Here is a 17,441-nt window from a genome sequence, read left to right on the forward strand (position 1 = left end):
AAAAGAGCAGAGAGAGAGAGAGAGGAGGCTACAGAAACGAACAGAGAGGGATCCAAGCTGCTGCACCTCTCAGGAACCTTGACGTTATGTTTGCATGTATGCATGTATTTTGTGTTTTACTGTGTTTTATTTATGTGTGAACAGCTTTGAGCATCCACTCCGACCCGAGCTCTACCTGAGGAGCACACTGCGTCATATTTTAACTCCCTTTGTCTTTGACAGATGGCTCGGCTCTAAAAGCCTCTGTCCGTGGTGCTGAAGGTTGGCCTGATGTATGAGCGTCAGGCCCCGTTTGATAAATCCACCGTGTCACTCCGCCTCTGACAGCCATTCATCACGGCCGGCTTTCTCATGCGAAATGTTCTTGCGCGGCGGATAATTCGGCAAGACAAATAAAATGAGAGTCCTAAAGGTTTGACTCCGCTCAGTCGCCCGCTCTGCGTCGACTCCTCGCCGCTGCACTTCATCTCTCTGTCATAGGGACGCCGTGTCCCTGTCTAAGCACAGGCAGCTGTAGCCGCAGCACAGCGACTATATTCAGACCGGCTGAAGGACGAACATGTTCTTAATGAGGCGGCTAATGAGTTCCCTTCTTTTGTTGCTGTGTTTTTTTTCTTCCCAGGGTTATGTCGACCATTCAGCTGAAGTCCCCTGACTTTTTCCCCCGCGGTCTGAATCGAAAAGGCTCCCCTCTCTACTACTTGGTCATTATCTATGTTTTGTTTCACATGCTTGCAGTTGAAATGTCACGTATGAAAGTCATTACAAAGTTCCCCATCACCTCGGGGCTGGATGACAACAAGAAACAAAGCAGCCTAATTAGAATACCGTGTGTTTTTTTTTGGTTTGAAATAAATTAGATGACAAATACGAGGAGAAAGCAAAGGAATAAGTAGGCAATTGTTTGTAAAAGAAACAATGACATTTATTTTTTTTTTCCTTAGCACTTTTCTTAATTAGTCTGTTGTGCCCATTGATCACATATAGTACAGTTAATATAAAAATGGCTTTTTAACTTTACACCCAAAGCAACAACGAAATGGTTCCTTAAAATATGTATGCTAAAAATACTGAGAAAGTATTTCCACTAAAAGTACCGGAGAATAGCTTGTGTGTCTGCAATGATGACATGGCCTCGTTTCTTCTCTTCCTTCTCTGTTTACCTCATGTAGTTCTTGTTGTAGGCACTTACCAGGGCATAACAGACTGCTCCGCGAGGAGATAACACATCAGTCACCTTAGTTTTAATCAACCCGTTATATTTGTTTTAGTCCGACACATTAGTTTTCTTCTTTTTTTCTCCCAGTCACCGTTGCAATGAGAACTACACAGCATAAACAGCCATTTGGCAAATGTCCTCTCCTGATACTCATTGTGTTGCTGAATTTCATTAAGCTTAATGTGACGTTGTAATCAAAAGTAGTCTGCCCCCTTGCCTTAATTTAAAAGCCATTTAAACTGTTCAGATACAGAGGATTTGTCATTACATCAACATAATAGAATATATAACAATATTTCCATGAAAAATCAAGAATTCATTTTAAATAGAAAAGGGGAAGGGGAGGTTCTTATATTTCATCAAAAGGCTTACACCATAGTCACTGTAATTTGTCTACTCTACTAAATCTCCCTTCCCATAATAGACAGGTGTTATTACAGCATCTCTAACTCGTCTATGGATGTTTGACAAAGCACAGACGGTATTGCTTGGGACCACACGGACAGTTTTCCACAACTCTGAACACATTTAACAGTCACTTACAAGAGAGTTGACCATCATCATCTTCACTTTCTTTTCCTCTGCCTGCGTTTTCGGTGTGAATGGTACTGAAATATATTGTTTTTTTTTGCAGTAAATGCCCCTTTCTGTTGATGTTGCTGGGTTTCGATGGAACGGTTACAAAGCCAGCCGGGGGTAGAAACTGGGAGAGCACGTAGTCTTTTTTCAAACTGTCCGATTCCCAGTCCAGTATTAAGATTTTGCCGAGTGTATCTGAGCCGATGGGCAGCGGTGGGTAAGCGTTTTCAAACAGTCCTACAGATTTGTCCACCCCCCCTGCCCGTGGCCTTGTCCTTTCAGTGTAGTCGGTGTGCGGTTGCTCTACAAAGCGGCACGTCTTAAAAGGCATTGTCAGATACATTTATGACTGTGGCTTTCACTTTCACTCCACTTGGCAGTCCCTTCCCCGAAACCCACAGCTTTGCAAAGAAAGGAGAGTGCATACCGGTAGCTTCCACTGGCGTCAGCGAAGCTTTGGAGTCGCATTTCCTTATATCCCCATAAAGGTGGAGGTTCCTCAGAGACATATAAATAAGCAGGCATGCCACTGAAATCACTGCCAAGAGCACACCAAAGACGGTGATTACCGCCGCGTCCCATTTTTCCGTGTCCTTGGCTGCCAGCTCTAATCCCTTGGTGGTGACGTTGACGCATTTGGTGTCGTGGTGGTAGTGGATGCTGCCGACGTCCACGCAGACTTTGTACAGAGTGGCGGGGCTGAGATGGGTGAGGTTGTAGACCTGGACGTCGGAGGGAACCCTGGTGGCGAACGCCGTGGTGGGATGGTCCGCGTCCGACCCCGTGTACCATTTAATGTTGGGAGCCAGGGTGCCGTGGCCGGCCTTCCACGAGACCACGATGGAGTTTGTCTCCACTGATTTGATGAGGACGTTCAGAGAGCCGTTTGCAGGTTGGGGGAAATATCCGTTCACCACCACGGAAACAGATTTAAGATCAGCTCCGACCAGATTATGGGCAACGCAGGTGTAAAGACCGGCTTCGTTTTCTGTTATGTCATAGATGTCAAAAGTTCCCTCCGGGTGCATGTAGAACTTGTCGGACACGGTGTTAGGCAGGACCCTGGTACCGGACGGGGTGATCCAGTAGATGTCCGGCTCTGGTTCAGCGAAGGCCCGACAGTGAAGCGACAGCGAGCTCCCGTTCCGTGCTTTAATGTGGCCCGGCATGCTTTCGGGAGAGATGAGCGGCAGACAAATCTCCATCATCTCCCTGAAGTGCACCTGTCGGACATGCTGGCCCTCGTACTCCGGGGGCTCCACACAGTACAGCGAATCGGGCTCCATGAAGCGGAGGTTGGTCTTGTTCATGTTCATCCAGCGAACCACGCAGTCGCAGCGGATGGGGTTGCTGTGCATGCTCACCTCTCGGAGGTTCGGGAGGGACTCGACGGTAATCCTGTGGAGGGCGCTGAGCGCGTTGCCGTTGAGCATTAAGGTTTCCAGCCGCGGTAGTTTATAGAAAGCGTTGGGGTGGATGTAGGAGAGTTTGGGATTGTTGGTGGCTTCTATTTTGGTCAGCTCGGGGAGGTTATTGAGGGCAAAGCTGTCGATGGAAACGAGCTCTGGCATGCTATTAATCCCCAGCTCTTTCAGATGGAGCATATCCACAAAGTCCCCTCTCTGTATCCTCGCAATTGGGTTTTTATTTAGATCCAAAAACTTCAGATTTTTCGCATTACTCAGGGCAGAGTGCGGCACCTCAGAGAAAATATTATCATAGAAGGAGATGCTCTCTAAGTTATCAAGACCAGTCAGTGCATCGTCGGGGAGCTGAGACAGGTTCATCCTGGTGAGAACCAGACTGCGGAGGTTACTCAGAGGCTTGAAGTTCATATCGTCGATAGAAAGAATAGGATTCTCACCAATCATCAGGATTTCCAGATTTGGCATGGGTTCAAACCACTCTCTTTTAATGGCCTTCAGCCTGTTTGAATTGAGGTGGAGCCGCACAAGGTTGCTGAGACCCTGGAAAGCCATGGGGGAAATGGAGGAGATGAGGTTGTGATTCATGTAGAGCTCCTGGAGGTTAGCAACCTCAGCAAGACTTCGCTCGGGCAACTCTCGTATCCAATTTTCCTCCATGTGAAGGGACAGCAGCCGAGGAAGATTCCCCAGGTGGACGTCGCTGATGGAGGATAAGTTGTTTTGCGATAAATCAATCTCTGTGATGTTGGCCAGGTAATCCAAGGGTTTGTCAATCTTGGCGACATTGTTTGTTTGCAGTAATAGTACCTGTGTGCCCACCGGTAATTGTTCCGGCAGGCTAAAGAGTCCCAAGTCATTACAGTCTACCGTGTGAGCCTCCATGTACACGGAACTCGGAGAAAACCAGGGTCTAATCTCACATACACAGAGCTTTGGGCAATCAGGCCTCTCCTCTGTAGCCACAACAAAAGAGGCCATGGCCAAGCCGACAAAGAGACGATCCACGAACGACACGTCCTTCATATTGGACCGATTCCCTCCAGTAAGAAATTGGTCCTTGTAGATTAACTGGCCTGAGCTGTTAACTTCACAAAATAATGAATCATTTGCTGCAGCTGCTGAGGCGATTGACTCACCGCCCCTGCCACCGCCACCACCAACTGCAGCAGGGCTCCCTGGGGTGTTTTTTTTTTTTTTTTTTCCCGTCTTGCTGTGTAGACGCCCTTGGCTGGAATAACCAATCACTCAATGCTGCCTGCGGGTGTCAGGGTTCGGGGCCAAGGCTGCAGTCAGGCAGACCCGAGGAGGCAGGACGGGGGGTGAGAAGAAAAAAAGGACGGACCGATGTTATACCTCAAAGGATTTATGTTAAGCACATTCATGGGTATCCATGAAAAATCTCTTTCTTTAAAGATGGACGTCCTCATTGATTTGTCTCCACTAGCTTCCCGAGTCCACAGCCGAGTCCGTTCCTACCTGCGTGACACAAACAAGACAGAGAGAAAGCGCCGTGAGTATTAGTGATACCGGACGTGGTCAGGGGATTTCAGAAGAGAAGGATTTGGGGCATATTGACATTTCTTTAAGGCACACTGATGCATGTTGACATTTGTACACGCTCCCTTTAAAGATATAGAACTGCAGATTTATATCTGCTTGACCTTCTAGACTTCATTCTGGGACGCCCTCCACCATGTGGCATTCAACACCGATGTTCGCAGTGTGACTCTATTATTGGTTAAACAGACGGCTTTATTAACATTCTTAAATGGCAGACATCCTCGGGCTTAGGCATTAGGCTTTAGGGCAAGCTGCTTAAAGACACTGGAATATGACAGTCACTATGGCAACAAGTAAACGGGCAGCCGATGACACACGGCTGAGCCGCACGTGCATTCGTCACAGATGCAGTTTGCACCTGTTCGTCGGAAGATGCAGCAACCAACAGCCATGAAAATGAAAATGCATTAAATGTGTTGACATCATTAATCAGTGCTATCAACAAACCTGCACGCTAATAGGGATATGAAAAGGACATATTTCATTAGGAGTATGTTTGCTTATGTATAAGTCATTCAAGGCCCATATTTTAGTTCATAGTTATGTTTATGAAATGTGGCAGATACAATAATAATAATAAAGGTTTAAACATTCATGGCGTAGTATTGATTGAATCCATAAATATCCACACAACAGTAAGAAATAAGTTGAGAAAATCATCACGGGCTGTACTGTAGAATATAAATAGGACCGCGGCGCGTCCTCCCGCATGCCAATCAGGTTCCTCTCCGTTCTGTAGTGCCTGTTTCACCGGCGCATTATTCATGTTCCATCCGCGCCTGTTATGGCAGAAACTCCACAGCTGAAGTGCGCTGTGTAATTTGTCGTATGTAACTGCCTCTTACTGAACAGATAGGTTTGATGGCGCTTGTGATATTTTCGGGGTTCGGAGCACATGATGGGAAAAGTCGAGAGAGAGAGAGAGAGAGAGGACATGTGGAGAGTTAGAAGAAGAGAGATGGTTTCATTTCATCACCCCTCTCGCCGTCTCCACCTCAGTGGCCACGGGGGAGATATGGGGGGGGGAATAAAATAATTGATATAGATAAATAAATAAAATGAAAACATCAGCAGGCAGCAGAAATGCTGCAGTTTGCCCCCGCTGGCGAAGCCAAGCCCAGGGTTCATTCCTCAACCTCTGCTCCAGCTTTGGAGTCTGTTTTCGGAGGGGTGAGGGAAGACATGGAGAGTGAGAGAGGAGAGGGTGAGATTATTAAAAAAAAAAAAAAAAAACACCTGGCACTTTAATAAGCTGCAACACCCAGAGCAATGTGATAAACAGGGTTTAGATTCTCTCCCTCAGCACCGGCTCTTCATTGTGGGCTATGCGGTTGATCCGTGCCCTGGAAACAGGCTGTAATCTGTAATTCAGCCTACAGCGTTCTGGTCTCACCTCTGTTCGCTCCGGCTTCCCTCTCTAGTCATCACAATTACCAGCAGTGTAATGCGGTCAGGTTAGCCATTAGTGCATAGCTAGCTTTTATTGTGCGATCAAAGCAGGCGGCTCTAACACGATGTGCTGTTATTGTTTTTACTGATGATGTTTATTGACTTTTCTTTTAAGATATGGCTTTCCTTTTTGTGATCAATATTTTCCGTGAGATACTTTGTAGCAATTAAGTCTATGAACGCATCCAATCAGATATCGGGAGGCTTGATGACAGATGTGAGGAGAACCTCACTGGTGGTAATGAGAGGTAGAAAGAGGCGGAGTGAGAATTAATTATAGTCTTTTAATGTTAATGTCTGTTGTGCCACATTGGTGAATAATTAGGACGGGATTTGGAGGGCTTTACCAGGCAATTTGCAAGATGGCGCTGGCCAGAGGACGCAACATATTTCCCTGCTTATTAATGAGGATGGGATTCTGTTAATGATAATCCAACACTTGGTTCAATAAGATATAGATTTTAGGCCTTGATGTGGCCACATTTGTGTTTCCCAAACACCACCACGACACCGTGACAGCAAAATTACAATTACTTCAGTTTAAAAATGTTAGTATTTGAGTAGATTGTTGTGTTTTTTTGTATAATTGATTTATTGTTTGGTTTGTAAAATGTCAAAAACACCCACACTTGACAAATAATTATCGTTTGTTTTGTCCAACCAACAGTTTTACCAAAACAATTAAACAATATTGTGACTTCAACAAATAAAAAACAATATTAAGCAATCTTTCATCGTATCCAATTATGTGGATATTTAATGGACCTAATATCTGGGCAGATCTATACTTTAACAATGAGTTATGTAAATTCATCTGATACATCTCTCGTTTATGCATAACATCCGGCTAGATTAACGGTCTCCTGGATGTCAACATCAGAGGTGACATCTTGTGTGGCAAACGTGCCGAGTCATCGTGCTAAACAGCATCGAGCCAATGACTTAGTTACGTGATGAAACAGTTGGGAACAAAGGCCGTCACGGCGAGACAGCGATGTAATACAATACAATGCATGCTTTCACATTAGCAGAACGTCAATGACGAGCCGAACAGCCTCAGTTAATCAAGATGTTTTAACACATCAGCAAAAAATTGACAAAGCTCTCAACGGCAGAGCCTCCATTCTAATTACTTTAATACCCGCCGGCTTGTTCGGGGGGCGCAGAAACGGGCATTTCATTACACTTTTGTTATGAAGTTGAAATATTGTAGCCGAAGCCGCGTCGTCTTAAGTGAACTGTCCCAATCAGGCACAGGCAGTTGCACAGGTAAATTGGTATTGTGGGACCGCATTTGTGTGAAGCCCAGCGAAGAGGAAGTCTATATTCTTAGGGCAATGCACCGTGACTGCTGTGACTATGGAGTCCACACACTTGTACTAACCTATTAGTAACTGGGTCCAGTCAAGCTACCCGGCTGCAGCACACACACACACACACACACACTTGCTAAAACGTGGAGCTAATTTCCCACAATCTGCTGCTCGGTTGCCGGTAATTGCAGTGGAGAGGGGAGGGAGAAGCGGAGGAGAGATCTAGAGGACGAAATGACCAGGAACCAGTAGTGGTGTATTAACCTCTTGTGACCCCGAGAATGCTGTCCTTGCAGGAAATATTAACCTCAGCGAGACCGTGAAGTAGAAGAATTAGCCAGTTGAAGACGGGAAACCACGACTTCCATGCAAAAAAATAAATAGGTTTGGTGTATTTTCAGTGTACTCAGTTTACTATGTGGTTAATCTGTCCGGGGGCGAATACAATTAAAGGATGGATGCTTGTAATATGTGTTCCTCGTGTAGCGAGATATCTAATCAACAGCTGGTAATATAATCAAGAGGGCTTGAAATGGGATCTCCTGTAACATTACATCTAACTGCACTTACACATTAAGCCTAAGCTTTGACATTTGTTCGGGGCGGCCAATGGAAGCCTTTTATAGGTCAGGCTGAGGTGTTCACTCATGGAGCTAACATGAGTTCCCAGGTGTCAGAGGAAACAGGGACAGGGAGGAGGAGGAGAGGAGGGGGGGGGCAATCATTCAAGCCACGGTCTCCAAAGCACCTCCATTACTGTAGCCGGCTGACAGTCTAGCCCATGGGCTTTTCACTTTCACCAGTGTTAATCCTGACTGTGAACATTACAGCAAACAAGCTGCTGGTGTCTGGCTCGTTTCAAGGAACGCCTTAACTGTGAGAAATACAGCCAGGTTTGTGACACCCCACCCCCCCAAAAAATAACTTTTTTTTGGTCACAAAACACCCGACACATCATCTTTTTTAAAGTTTTTTTTTAACGTGTTTACGGTCGCCTCGTTACGGTTTATTTGATGTCGTGCTTCTGGCCACCAGGTCTGTTTACAACCTTTCAGCTCCGGTTTGATCTCCGCTGACTCCGGAGGGAAATATCCGCCTCCTTAGCGGCTGAATGCTCCACTGTGTGTGTATTGTGGGAGCATACTGTGGGTGTTTTGAGCATTTATGTTGGAAAGAAAAACATTATAAAGCCCCCATAGTAATGAGGAGAGCAACAGTCAGGTTATTATTATTATAACTGGCCTTTTTAGGACCTGATGTCACTACAGGAGACCCTTTCCATATTATAATAATACTGAATCAAGTTGATGTATTGCCATTATGAAAAATATAGATTATAGCCGCTCAGTCTGACGTTTAAAAATCATTTTTTATTTCGACATCTCGTTGCATCACCATTAAGACTCAGGATATTCTATATCTGCGTATATTCATTGACATATTCCTGCTGTTGAGAAACGACTGTCATTGCATCACCATTATAAGCCGGTATGCCGCTAGTCCTCGTTAGTCATGGATTCCGCTCTAAATTAGCGTGACATTTGACAAAACCGGAAGAAAAAAAAAGCTGGAACCCGTCCTCATTAAAAAACGCCGGCTCATTGTCGTCGTCGGGGTAAAGAACTAACTTTTGTTCCAAGATATTAATTAGATGCAGGCGCACATGCTTTAAAAAAAAAAAAAAAAAGTTGAGTGGATTGTATGACTTATGTGCCCAAAATGTACTATTTGGAAACCATTTGCTCTCATCCGGAAGCGGCGCCAGACTCATCACGACGTGGCCCGATTCGGAGGACGGAGGCTCCGTTTTTAAGAGGTTCAGCCGCTGTCAAGGTGAAAAGCTTGTTTCCCATTCGGATCTTGGCAACGCCTCGCGCTTCCTCTCCTCCCACCGGGGGCCACCTCCATTATACTAACACTGTGGCTGTTCCGGACAGCGGTGGCACAAATGCAGTTTGATTAGAGACCGGTGAGATACGACCACTTTAAATTAATGAGTGTGCACAGTCGGGGGGCAAGGAAAGCAGTCGGTCCTCGTGGTCTCCGCGGCGCTAATTCAGGCGAGCCCCGGCTCGGGTCGGGCTGCCAAACAGCCGGGCAGAACTGTTTGTTTTATGCTGTTTATTGAAATTAGTTATAAATCCTGCCCCCTCCACTTCACGGTGCTCGGATGAGGTTTGGCGGAGGGGGAAGTAAAGATGATTGCTTCGTCGCGGGTCGAGTTTTGCTCGTGAATGTCCTGTGTGTGTGGCGACAGGTTGACTTACAGAAAAAAATAATAATAATTTATTATACAAAACGCCAGTCCTGTGAGGGTTATGGCACGCACCAATGGGAACATTTGAGCTGTGGAAACAAGTGGGGAGCATATTGGCCCTCGGGGGAGTCGATAATGAGGCCCCGCGCGCCATAACTTGAAACAAGGTGGTATCGCGTTTGCTGAGAGTGTAGACATTACACTCGCTGTGGTAAAACTGGGCGGAAGACGTAAAGGTCAGACGTAAGTGGGAAGTAGGGCGCAGCCGAATTGCTTCGTCTTTCAGGAGAATAGCCTGTAGATGGTAGAAATGGTTCACTGGGAGTTTTGATCCACTGGTAATAAGCCTCTTTCTTCTGCGAGTCAACCCTCCCCTCCCTTCTCCGGCTCTTTCTTCTTCCTCCCTTTTTCCTCATGATATCGAGAAATATCTTTTCATAAAGCTTTTCATGCTGCACTCTCCCATTTGTCTCCACTCTTCAATCCTTTATGTCGAACATTTCTCCTTATGTTCCCCACTTGCATCATGATGCACCCAAGCCGTGGACTATTTAGTAAATAGCCATTTCATTTAGTCTCCCCTGCACATGCATCTTCCCGTCATTCTTCCCCGGGCATCCTACTGTCTGGATGCTCCTTCGCCGTCGGCCTAATTGCCCTCTCAATACTTGTCAGCCCCGCTGTGCCGAATCCACTCTATCTGCACCCTGTCTGACTGTTTGTCTCAGCTGCTTTCCTTGTTATAAAAGTCCATCTCTGGATGAGTTTTCTTTTGGCCTCTGCATCGTGACTTTTTTGCTCCACTCGATGTGGCTTTGGTCCACGGCCAACTGCATTCTTCTCTCCCCTCCGCCATGTTTACGTTCCTGTTGTTTTTCTGTTTTTTCTTGCCAAAACCGTTTGCACATTTTCATTTACATCTGAAATGAAAATGCTATACACATTTAATGTGATCACTGCACATAATGTGCTAGCTCTTTTTTAATTTTTCCATATTAAAGGCATTTACTTTGGTAATAATGCAAAATTAGATGGGTCTTTTATGGCGACTTCTACTAACTCAGCAGTGAATTTTGTTTATTCTTTGCTTGTGAAAAGTCGAGGACAGGAACAGGGTTTTTCTGCTAATATCCTCCTCGCTGTGAATACAAACCACTTTTAGTGTTGCTAAGCTTTTTTTGTCGATGTTGCATTTCTCATTACGAGGTTAATGGTTACTTCTACTGTGAAAGCAAAGGAACGTTAGGGAGATGAGATGATGGAGACGCGGCACAACTGTAACGCTTCCGGCCACTCCGGATAAGACATTCTGGGTAAGCCCCTTAGTGGGCGTTTGCCTCTGAAAGGCTTTACTGACCCTCCCTCTGCCCTTCACCTCATTGATTTACTATTACACTATCTCCAAGGTAAGCGAGAGTCCATTAAAGGGAACCTTCGATGCGGCGTCTATGCATGATGAAGCTTCCTGCGTGTGCTTCCTGTGTGCACGCGGGAGCGGATTGAAGCCTCTCCCCCCCCCCCCCTTTTACATCCGCAACTGGCACGGCCGTGAATCAGTGGCAAGTCGACTGTTAATGTAAAATCAATGTTCCAAATTAACCACAGGACCCTGATCTCTGGTATTCCAGCCCTTTTCTGGACAAGACATGCCCTTGGGCTGAGTGAGGGAGAACACACTAGCTGCACTATCGAACGCTACAGCACACACACACACACACACACACAGACAGAAACACTGTCCTCGCAGTGAACATTTTCTAAAAAAACAAAGCAAACATACCCGAGCTCATTGGCATAATGCATGCATAACGCACCGCACAGTGAAAGAGCACAGCTAGGTCCCCTTGTCTCATACGCATAGTGCTGCATCTATTAAAATTAAGGCAAGGTATCCAGCTTAAGGCTGCCGCTGATAAGGTCAAAGGCGTAGCGAACACATTCCAACACTCATTTCTCCCCCAACATAATCGCACTCACTCTTGACAAAAAAAATCTGCATAATGTTCCATGTATAGCTGCTAGCCAGAATGAAAAGAGGGAGGTGTGAGGAGGGAGGGATTTAGGGGTGGGGGACTGGCAGGGGGGAATGGAGCCAGAGGCATATCCCTCAAAGTCAGAGCCAAATTGAATCTGCAGGTGCAAATGTGGCATGCGTGCTGCCTCTAAGATGCGCAGCTATCTATATTTATATGAATAATATATGGCTGGTCAAGGGGCCACAAGCCTGCAGGGAATAAGTTCCTACGGCAGGCGGAATCAATCATTATATGCCACTGAAATGCATTTATCGCCGGCTTGGACCTCTTTATTATGATTTCATGGGGTTTTGATATGGGCTTTCTCTTTCAGTTTTCATTCCCCCCGCTGCTCTTCCTGCAGCTAAAACAAACGGAAAGGGGATGGCACTTTGGAACGGCACCATGTCTGCTCCAAGGCTTCCCAGCCCAGTGACTGGCCGATCTGGAGATTGCTTTGTATAGAAATGTGCATTTAAGTATGTATATCATCGATGCATAAGTCACAGCCGCTTCATCAACACAGGAACACTTGGTTTGGTCTCATGCTACAGCCTCCACAAAGCTTTTCATTAGTGCACCGAGGCCCTATACGTATCAATCTGCATGCAGAACAGATGGACGGCACAGCAGCGGCCCCTTAGATGTCCTCCTCCTTCTCCGCTCATGTTTGAAACCAAAATATGTGCATATGTCCCTCTCATGTCCAACTCTGATATGGAACTGCCGAATAGCAAACTAATTAGTGATTAAAAGCTTTTGATTTATTTCATGTTTTTGTCTTAATTATTGTTTTCCTGAATACCCGACATTTCTCTTTTATACGTGATGATTTTAACACCTGGCGGTTCCAGCGCCACATTCAAACGTTTGCTAGCTAAATACTAACAAATGCTAATATGAAAAGCAAATGCCATCGGATACAAAGTGTCCCATCCCGTTGTGACCTTTCGATATGGACCATCGTATTGGCCATCATGCCACCTTTTCAGCTGCAGCTTTTCATTTAACGTGGGTCTGCTGCAGCCCATCCACCACATCCTAGAAAATAAGAGACGCACTCTACCCCCTCACCCCTTATTCCTTCTGCCCTCTTGCTGTGCTTATTCCATTTAATGGATGCCTGTGTTTGTTTAGGAACAGGATGCTATCAGAGAGCCTATGCTCGGCTGCACAGGCTGATCCCCTGCAGCCGCCTCGTGAATATGTTTACATGCATTTCACTCAGGAGCCTCGATAGATCCTGAGGCATCTTGTTACCACCATTATGGGCAGGGAAAAAAAAAATGCATCTCGAGATTAATTTGATTCTGATGCCTTCCTGAGCTTCCACTTTCATTCTGAACCGGTTGTAGCGTCCTGTCACCTCACAGGAACCTGCTGCCCTCTGTTTATAGAAGAATGCATATGGAACACCCACACTGTGCTACCTATCGTGCTCTCCGAGCCTCCACAAGGCCACTGCAGGCACAAAACCTTTTACACACACACACACACACACACACGGCTTCTTACTGTTTCACACACAGATCAATAGGCAATTCGCGAAGGCACTCACTTTAAGTGTATGACTTAGTGTGGACATGTTATATTGATTTGTTTTGAGCAAATGTGACCAAATTAATAAAGCAACCCATTACAGCTTTGCTTTCCCGTTTTTATCAGCACGGAGGATGAAACATGGCTGCGATGTTATGACTTCCTACTGAACATCCCAAACTGTTACGGACTGTATTTTGCATGTTAGCAGGGAGGGGAAAAAAACAAACAAAGCCTTCGTAATCATTCGTGCTCACGGATCACTGGTGAGAAGCGGGTGAATATTAGGATATAAATCTCAGCTCAGCAGGTCGTCACATAATTCCAAGTGGGAACAATACGTAGTGTGTGTGTGTGTGTGTGTGTGTGCGTGTGTGTGTGTGTGTGTGGGCCGAGGCTTCCTCAGCGTGGCGTGGCGTCGGATGCATGATGGCTCTCGTGTGGCTTTTTGACTGCGTGTTTCATATTGAGCAGATGCTTTCGGGGGGTGAGTCATTCACACCGTGGAGGCCAAAATCTATTGTATCCATCACCGGGAACAAGCGCACAAGCATGCACAACTGCAGAGGAGATTACAGCAATCAGATTCAGAAACCCCCCCCCCCCCCCTCTGGTGAAAATCACATTTGTCATTATCGGCCATTATCTGTTTATCTGCCTTTTGAAATATTCATGATCTGCTGGATGGCATATTTTGGACATAGAGGAGGGTGTGAGAGATGAAATGGGAGGGGGGTGAGAGGTGCTACAATGCAGTTATGGGATTATAGAATACCCCCCCTCTCCCTCTCTCTCTCTCTCTCTCTCTCTCTCTCTCTCTCTCAGCCGGATGCCTGGATGTGTGGGTGTGCGGGCACCAGCAGGTGAAGCGGTGGTGGTGAATGCGCTCGGAGATGCCTCTCGGTGGCTGTGCGTTAATTACACCAAAGCCCTGGATGCGACGGATTCCGCTCAGTCCACCACAGTCGGACTGTGTGGTTGGCATGTGGCATGTGTTTGCAACAGTAAGGTTTAACGGAGAGGATGAGGAGGAGGAGGAGGAGGTGGGGTGGCCACCATTCTGTGGATTTCTTCGAGACGTGTCTGGTGCGCGCTCGTGCTAAAGCAAGACCCGGGACACGAAACTGCCAGTTCATCACACACACACACACACACACACACACACACACACACAGTCGTTCTAGACTAAACAGGAGTCCCGTCAGTAATCCGGTCTGTTCGAGGCGCATCCCGCAGAGTTGCGCAAAAGCGCGTCTCCTCCGTCAAAAAAACGAGGGTTCGAGGCCAGCCATCAGCATAATTATCCTGCAATATTTTCCATAATTGCAACAACCACGCACGGGTGATTTGTTGGTATTTGAGACGCGTCATGACACAAATCGCGAGACCACATGTCCGAAAAAAACACCCAGATCACCGGATTCAGGCTTTTTTTCATTAACTTGGAAAAAATGCGAAAAATAATACATTTGAGGAGTTAACTTACCCGATTTCTCCATGATAGCCCTCGAAGCGGTGTGTTGTCTATATTCCCATCAAGTGCGTCGCTCCAATGACGAGCGGGCTCCTGCGCGCAACATAGAGCCAGTCAACAATGTGCGGTCTTCTGGATTTTTACGCAGCTGATGAGAAATCAGTACTCAAGCTTCTCCCGCGGCTTCTGCATAAAGGGGAACGGGGAAAGAAAAACGGTGAAGTCCAGAAGCAGGTCGAGACGCGCGGAGAGGGATTCATGTGTTCCCGGTGCCCTTCCCTTCCCGTCTTCACAGCGGCTGTTAAGGGCGCATCTCTCCCCTCGATCAAGTGTCAGGCGGACCACGTAGATGCGCCGCCGTCTCCTCAGCAGTCATTAATATCAGAGCAAACCCCGACTCTCCAGAGGAACAGCCAATAGCGTCGGAGAAGCGGGCGAGGCGCTCGCAGCGTCCCGGCTCTGGTTGGCTGAGAGCGGCCGTCAGTCATATCCCAGAAGCCTGTTCTCGTCTATGTCTTCTTCTGTTGGAGGTTGAAGCACGCTGCAAAAAATGTCCGTGTGAGCAAGTCGTTCATTCTGCTTTTGGAGTTGGACCAACTGCTGAAATAAGCGACGAGATATTAAAGTGGGTGACATGGGTGCTTTTTAAATGTCTAAGATTAAATATTATAACACTGGCACTGACGTCAAAATGTTATTGAGTCAAGATGATAGTTGGATCTGCACTGGAAAGACCTGCGACTCGAGGTCAAGCGCCCATTGGGTGTCATTTGTGACCTCACAGCTCGCCACATAACTCACACAAGGAGAAAGTTGTTCAAATTTGCAACGAAATATGAATAGAAATCCGCAGTTCATAGCGACATGCATCACTAGAACGATTACCTGAATTAGACGACACTAAAATACTTTAATTATATATTCTATTTCATCGCCATAGCAACATATAGCATGCTTGATTCCAACTTGAAGTGTGAGACATAAAAATAGCTTTACTATGTTTTTCCATATAAAAAAGTTCAGAAAAGCGCACCAGGGGTTTCCAGTCTTCATGTCACACGCTGGGCCTCGATTGGCTCCCAGACTAGACGTGATGTCATCAAACCCTGCCGGAATGAACAAATGTGTTAACGTCTGATTTAATGTGAGCAAAGAGAAGCTTTTCTTCCTCAGCGGATAAATGTGAAAACGGCTTTCTGCTGTCAAACAACACACACGTCATCGTGAACGGCGAAGATCAAACATCTAAATGAATAAATAACTTCAATACAAGCTTGTGAAACACAATAGTTGTGCAAGAGTTGTCACGTGTTGGCTTGTTTGTTTCCCCCTGATATATCATAAGTTAACCATTTACTATTATATTATGCAGTTTTACATGAATATTGCATATTTTACCAGTTAAAGGGGACATATCATGTTTTTTGTCCCTCCCTCCACCTGAGTATCTCCTCCCATGGTTTGAGTAGTGCCTTTAAAAAGCTGCACCATAGTTTCTCACAAGCCAATCAGAGCAGACTGAGCTTTTTGGGGAGGGGGAGGGGCTTAAAGAGACAGGCACTAAAAGAGTGTGTTTTAGGCAGTGGGTCAGGTATATTGATACAAAAAAAGAAAGAAAATAAAAGTTTTTGAGCATTAAAGCATGTCAACATGCTCTAGTAGAAACCCAAAACATAGGTGTAAAAGTAGAAATTTCCACAATAGGTCTCCTTTAAAGCTGGAGTGCAGGACTCCAGTAAATCAACTTTAATTTAAGCCAAACAAGTTCACACGATGCTGATTAAGTGTCGCGCTGCCAGGGAAAGCTCTCGTTTTGCAGCAGTTGGAACGTTGTAGTGTCTGTGATGCGTTTAACTTCAACCAGCCAGATTTAAAAGGGGGGCGGGGAAAGAGGGGAGAGACTGTAGCGACTCAGCAGCAGCTAGGAATATGGCGGAGGCTATATGGTGGGAAGACGCTTCTGGAGTGGATGATCCAGATAAAAACGAAACCGAGTGTTCAGAGGAACTCTTAGAGGGGAGATGCTCACCTGTAAACTTGCATCATAAGCAGTGTTGGCAGTGTTTATGTAGTTACTCTCGCTGCCAGAGGGGGGAGACAAAATATCTGCAGTTTAAACAAGAATAGTTGAAATAATTAATTTACTAATTGCATCAGCACAAAAGCACTGCAGAATTCATCACAAAACTGTGGCAGTCTGGCCAGCAGCTGCCACTTTCCAACTACGCCGGCGATGGGTATTTTTTGCAGTGCACGGGGAATGAGGAAGAAAGACGGCAGGCAGGGAAGAAAATGGATATCTGTACCTATTAGCTCCAGAGCTCCCGACTCACATCCCGGGAGGATTTCTTACACAATGTTCTACAAACCCGATGTTCCTGGAGGTCAGCCAGGGTTATCCACAGCCTCGGAGAAAGAGACGTGCCTCATCTGACAGCCCATAGGGGGGGGTTCTGATCCAAGATGTACTACCTGAGGCTGTTAGGCTGGGCTCAACGTCTTAATATAAACAACCTCGGCGTTCAACGTCGTGTTGTTTTATCTCTTTGGTGTCTCTCACATTTCTGTAAAGCCTCAGGGAGGTTTTGGGAGATTTGCCGGTTCAATAT

General features: G+C 46.1%; 1 protein-coding gene across 1 annotated transcript; it reads right to left on the reverse strand.

Moving 5' to 3' along the window:
• Positions 1–887: 887 nt before the first annotated feature.
• Positions 888–15,159, reverse strand: lrrn3b (leucine rich repeat neuronal 3b). The gene is made up of 2 exons (XM_084039117.1): positions 14,845–15,159; positions 888–4,701 (listed from the first exon to the last, which is right to left on the reverse strand). Exon 2 carries the CDS (start codon positions 4,246–4,248, stop codon positions 2,119–2,121), a length of 2,130 nt encoding a protein of 709 aa, XP_083895243.1. The 5' UTR covers positions 4,249–4,701; positions 14,845–15,159; the 3' UTR covers positions 888–2,118.
• Positions 15,160–17,441: the final 2,282 nt, after the last annotated feature.

This window comes from Eutrigla gurnardus (genome assembly GCF_963514095.1).
Source record: "Eutrigla gurnardus genome assembly, chromosome: 21".
Taxonomy (NCBI): Eukaryota; Metazoa; Chordata; class Actinopteri; order Perciformes; family Triglidae; genus Eutrigla; species Eutrigla gurnardus.

Coding starts and splice junctions, on each gene's coding strand:
- lrrn3b (XM_084039117.1), bottom strand. CDS start 4,248: ATGAAGGACGTGTCGTTCGTGGATCGTCTCTTTGTCGGCTTGGCCATG.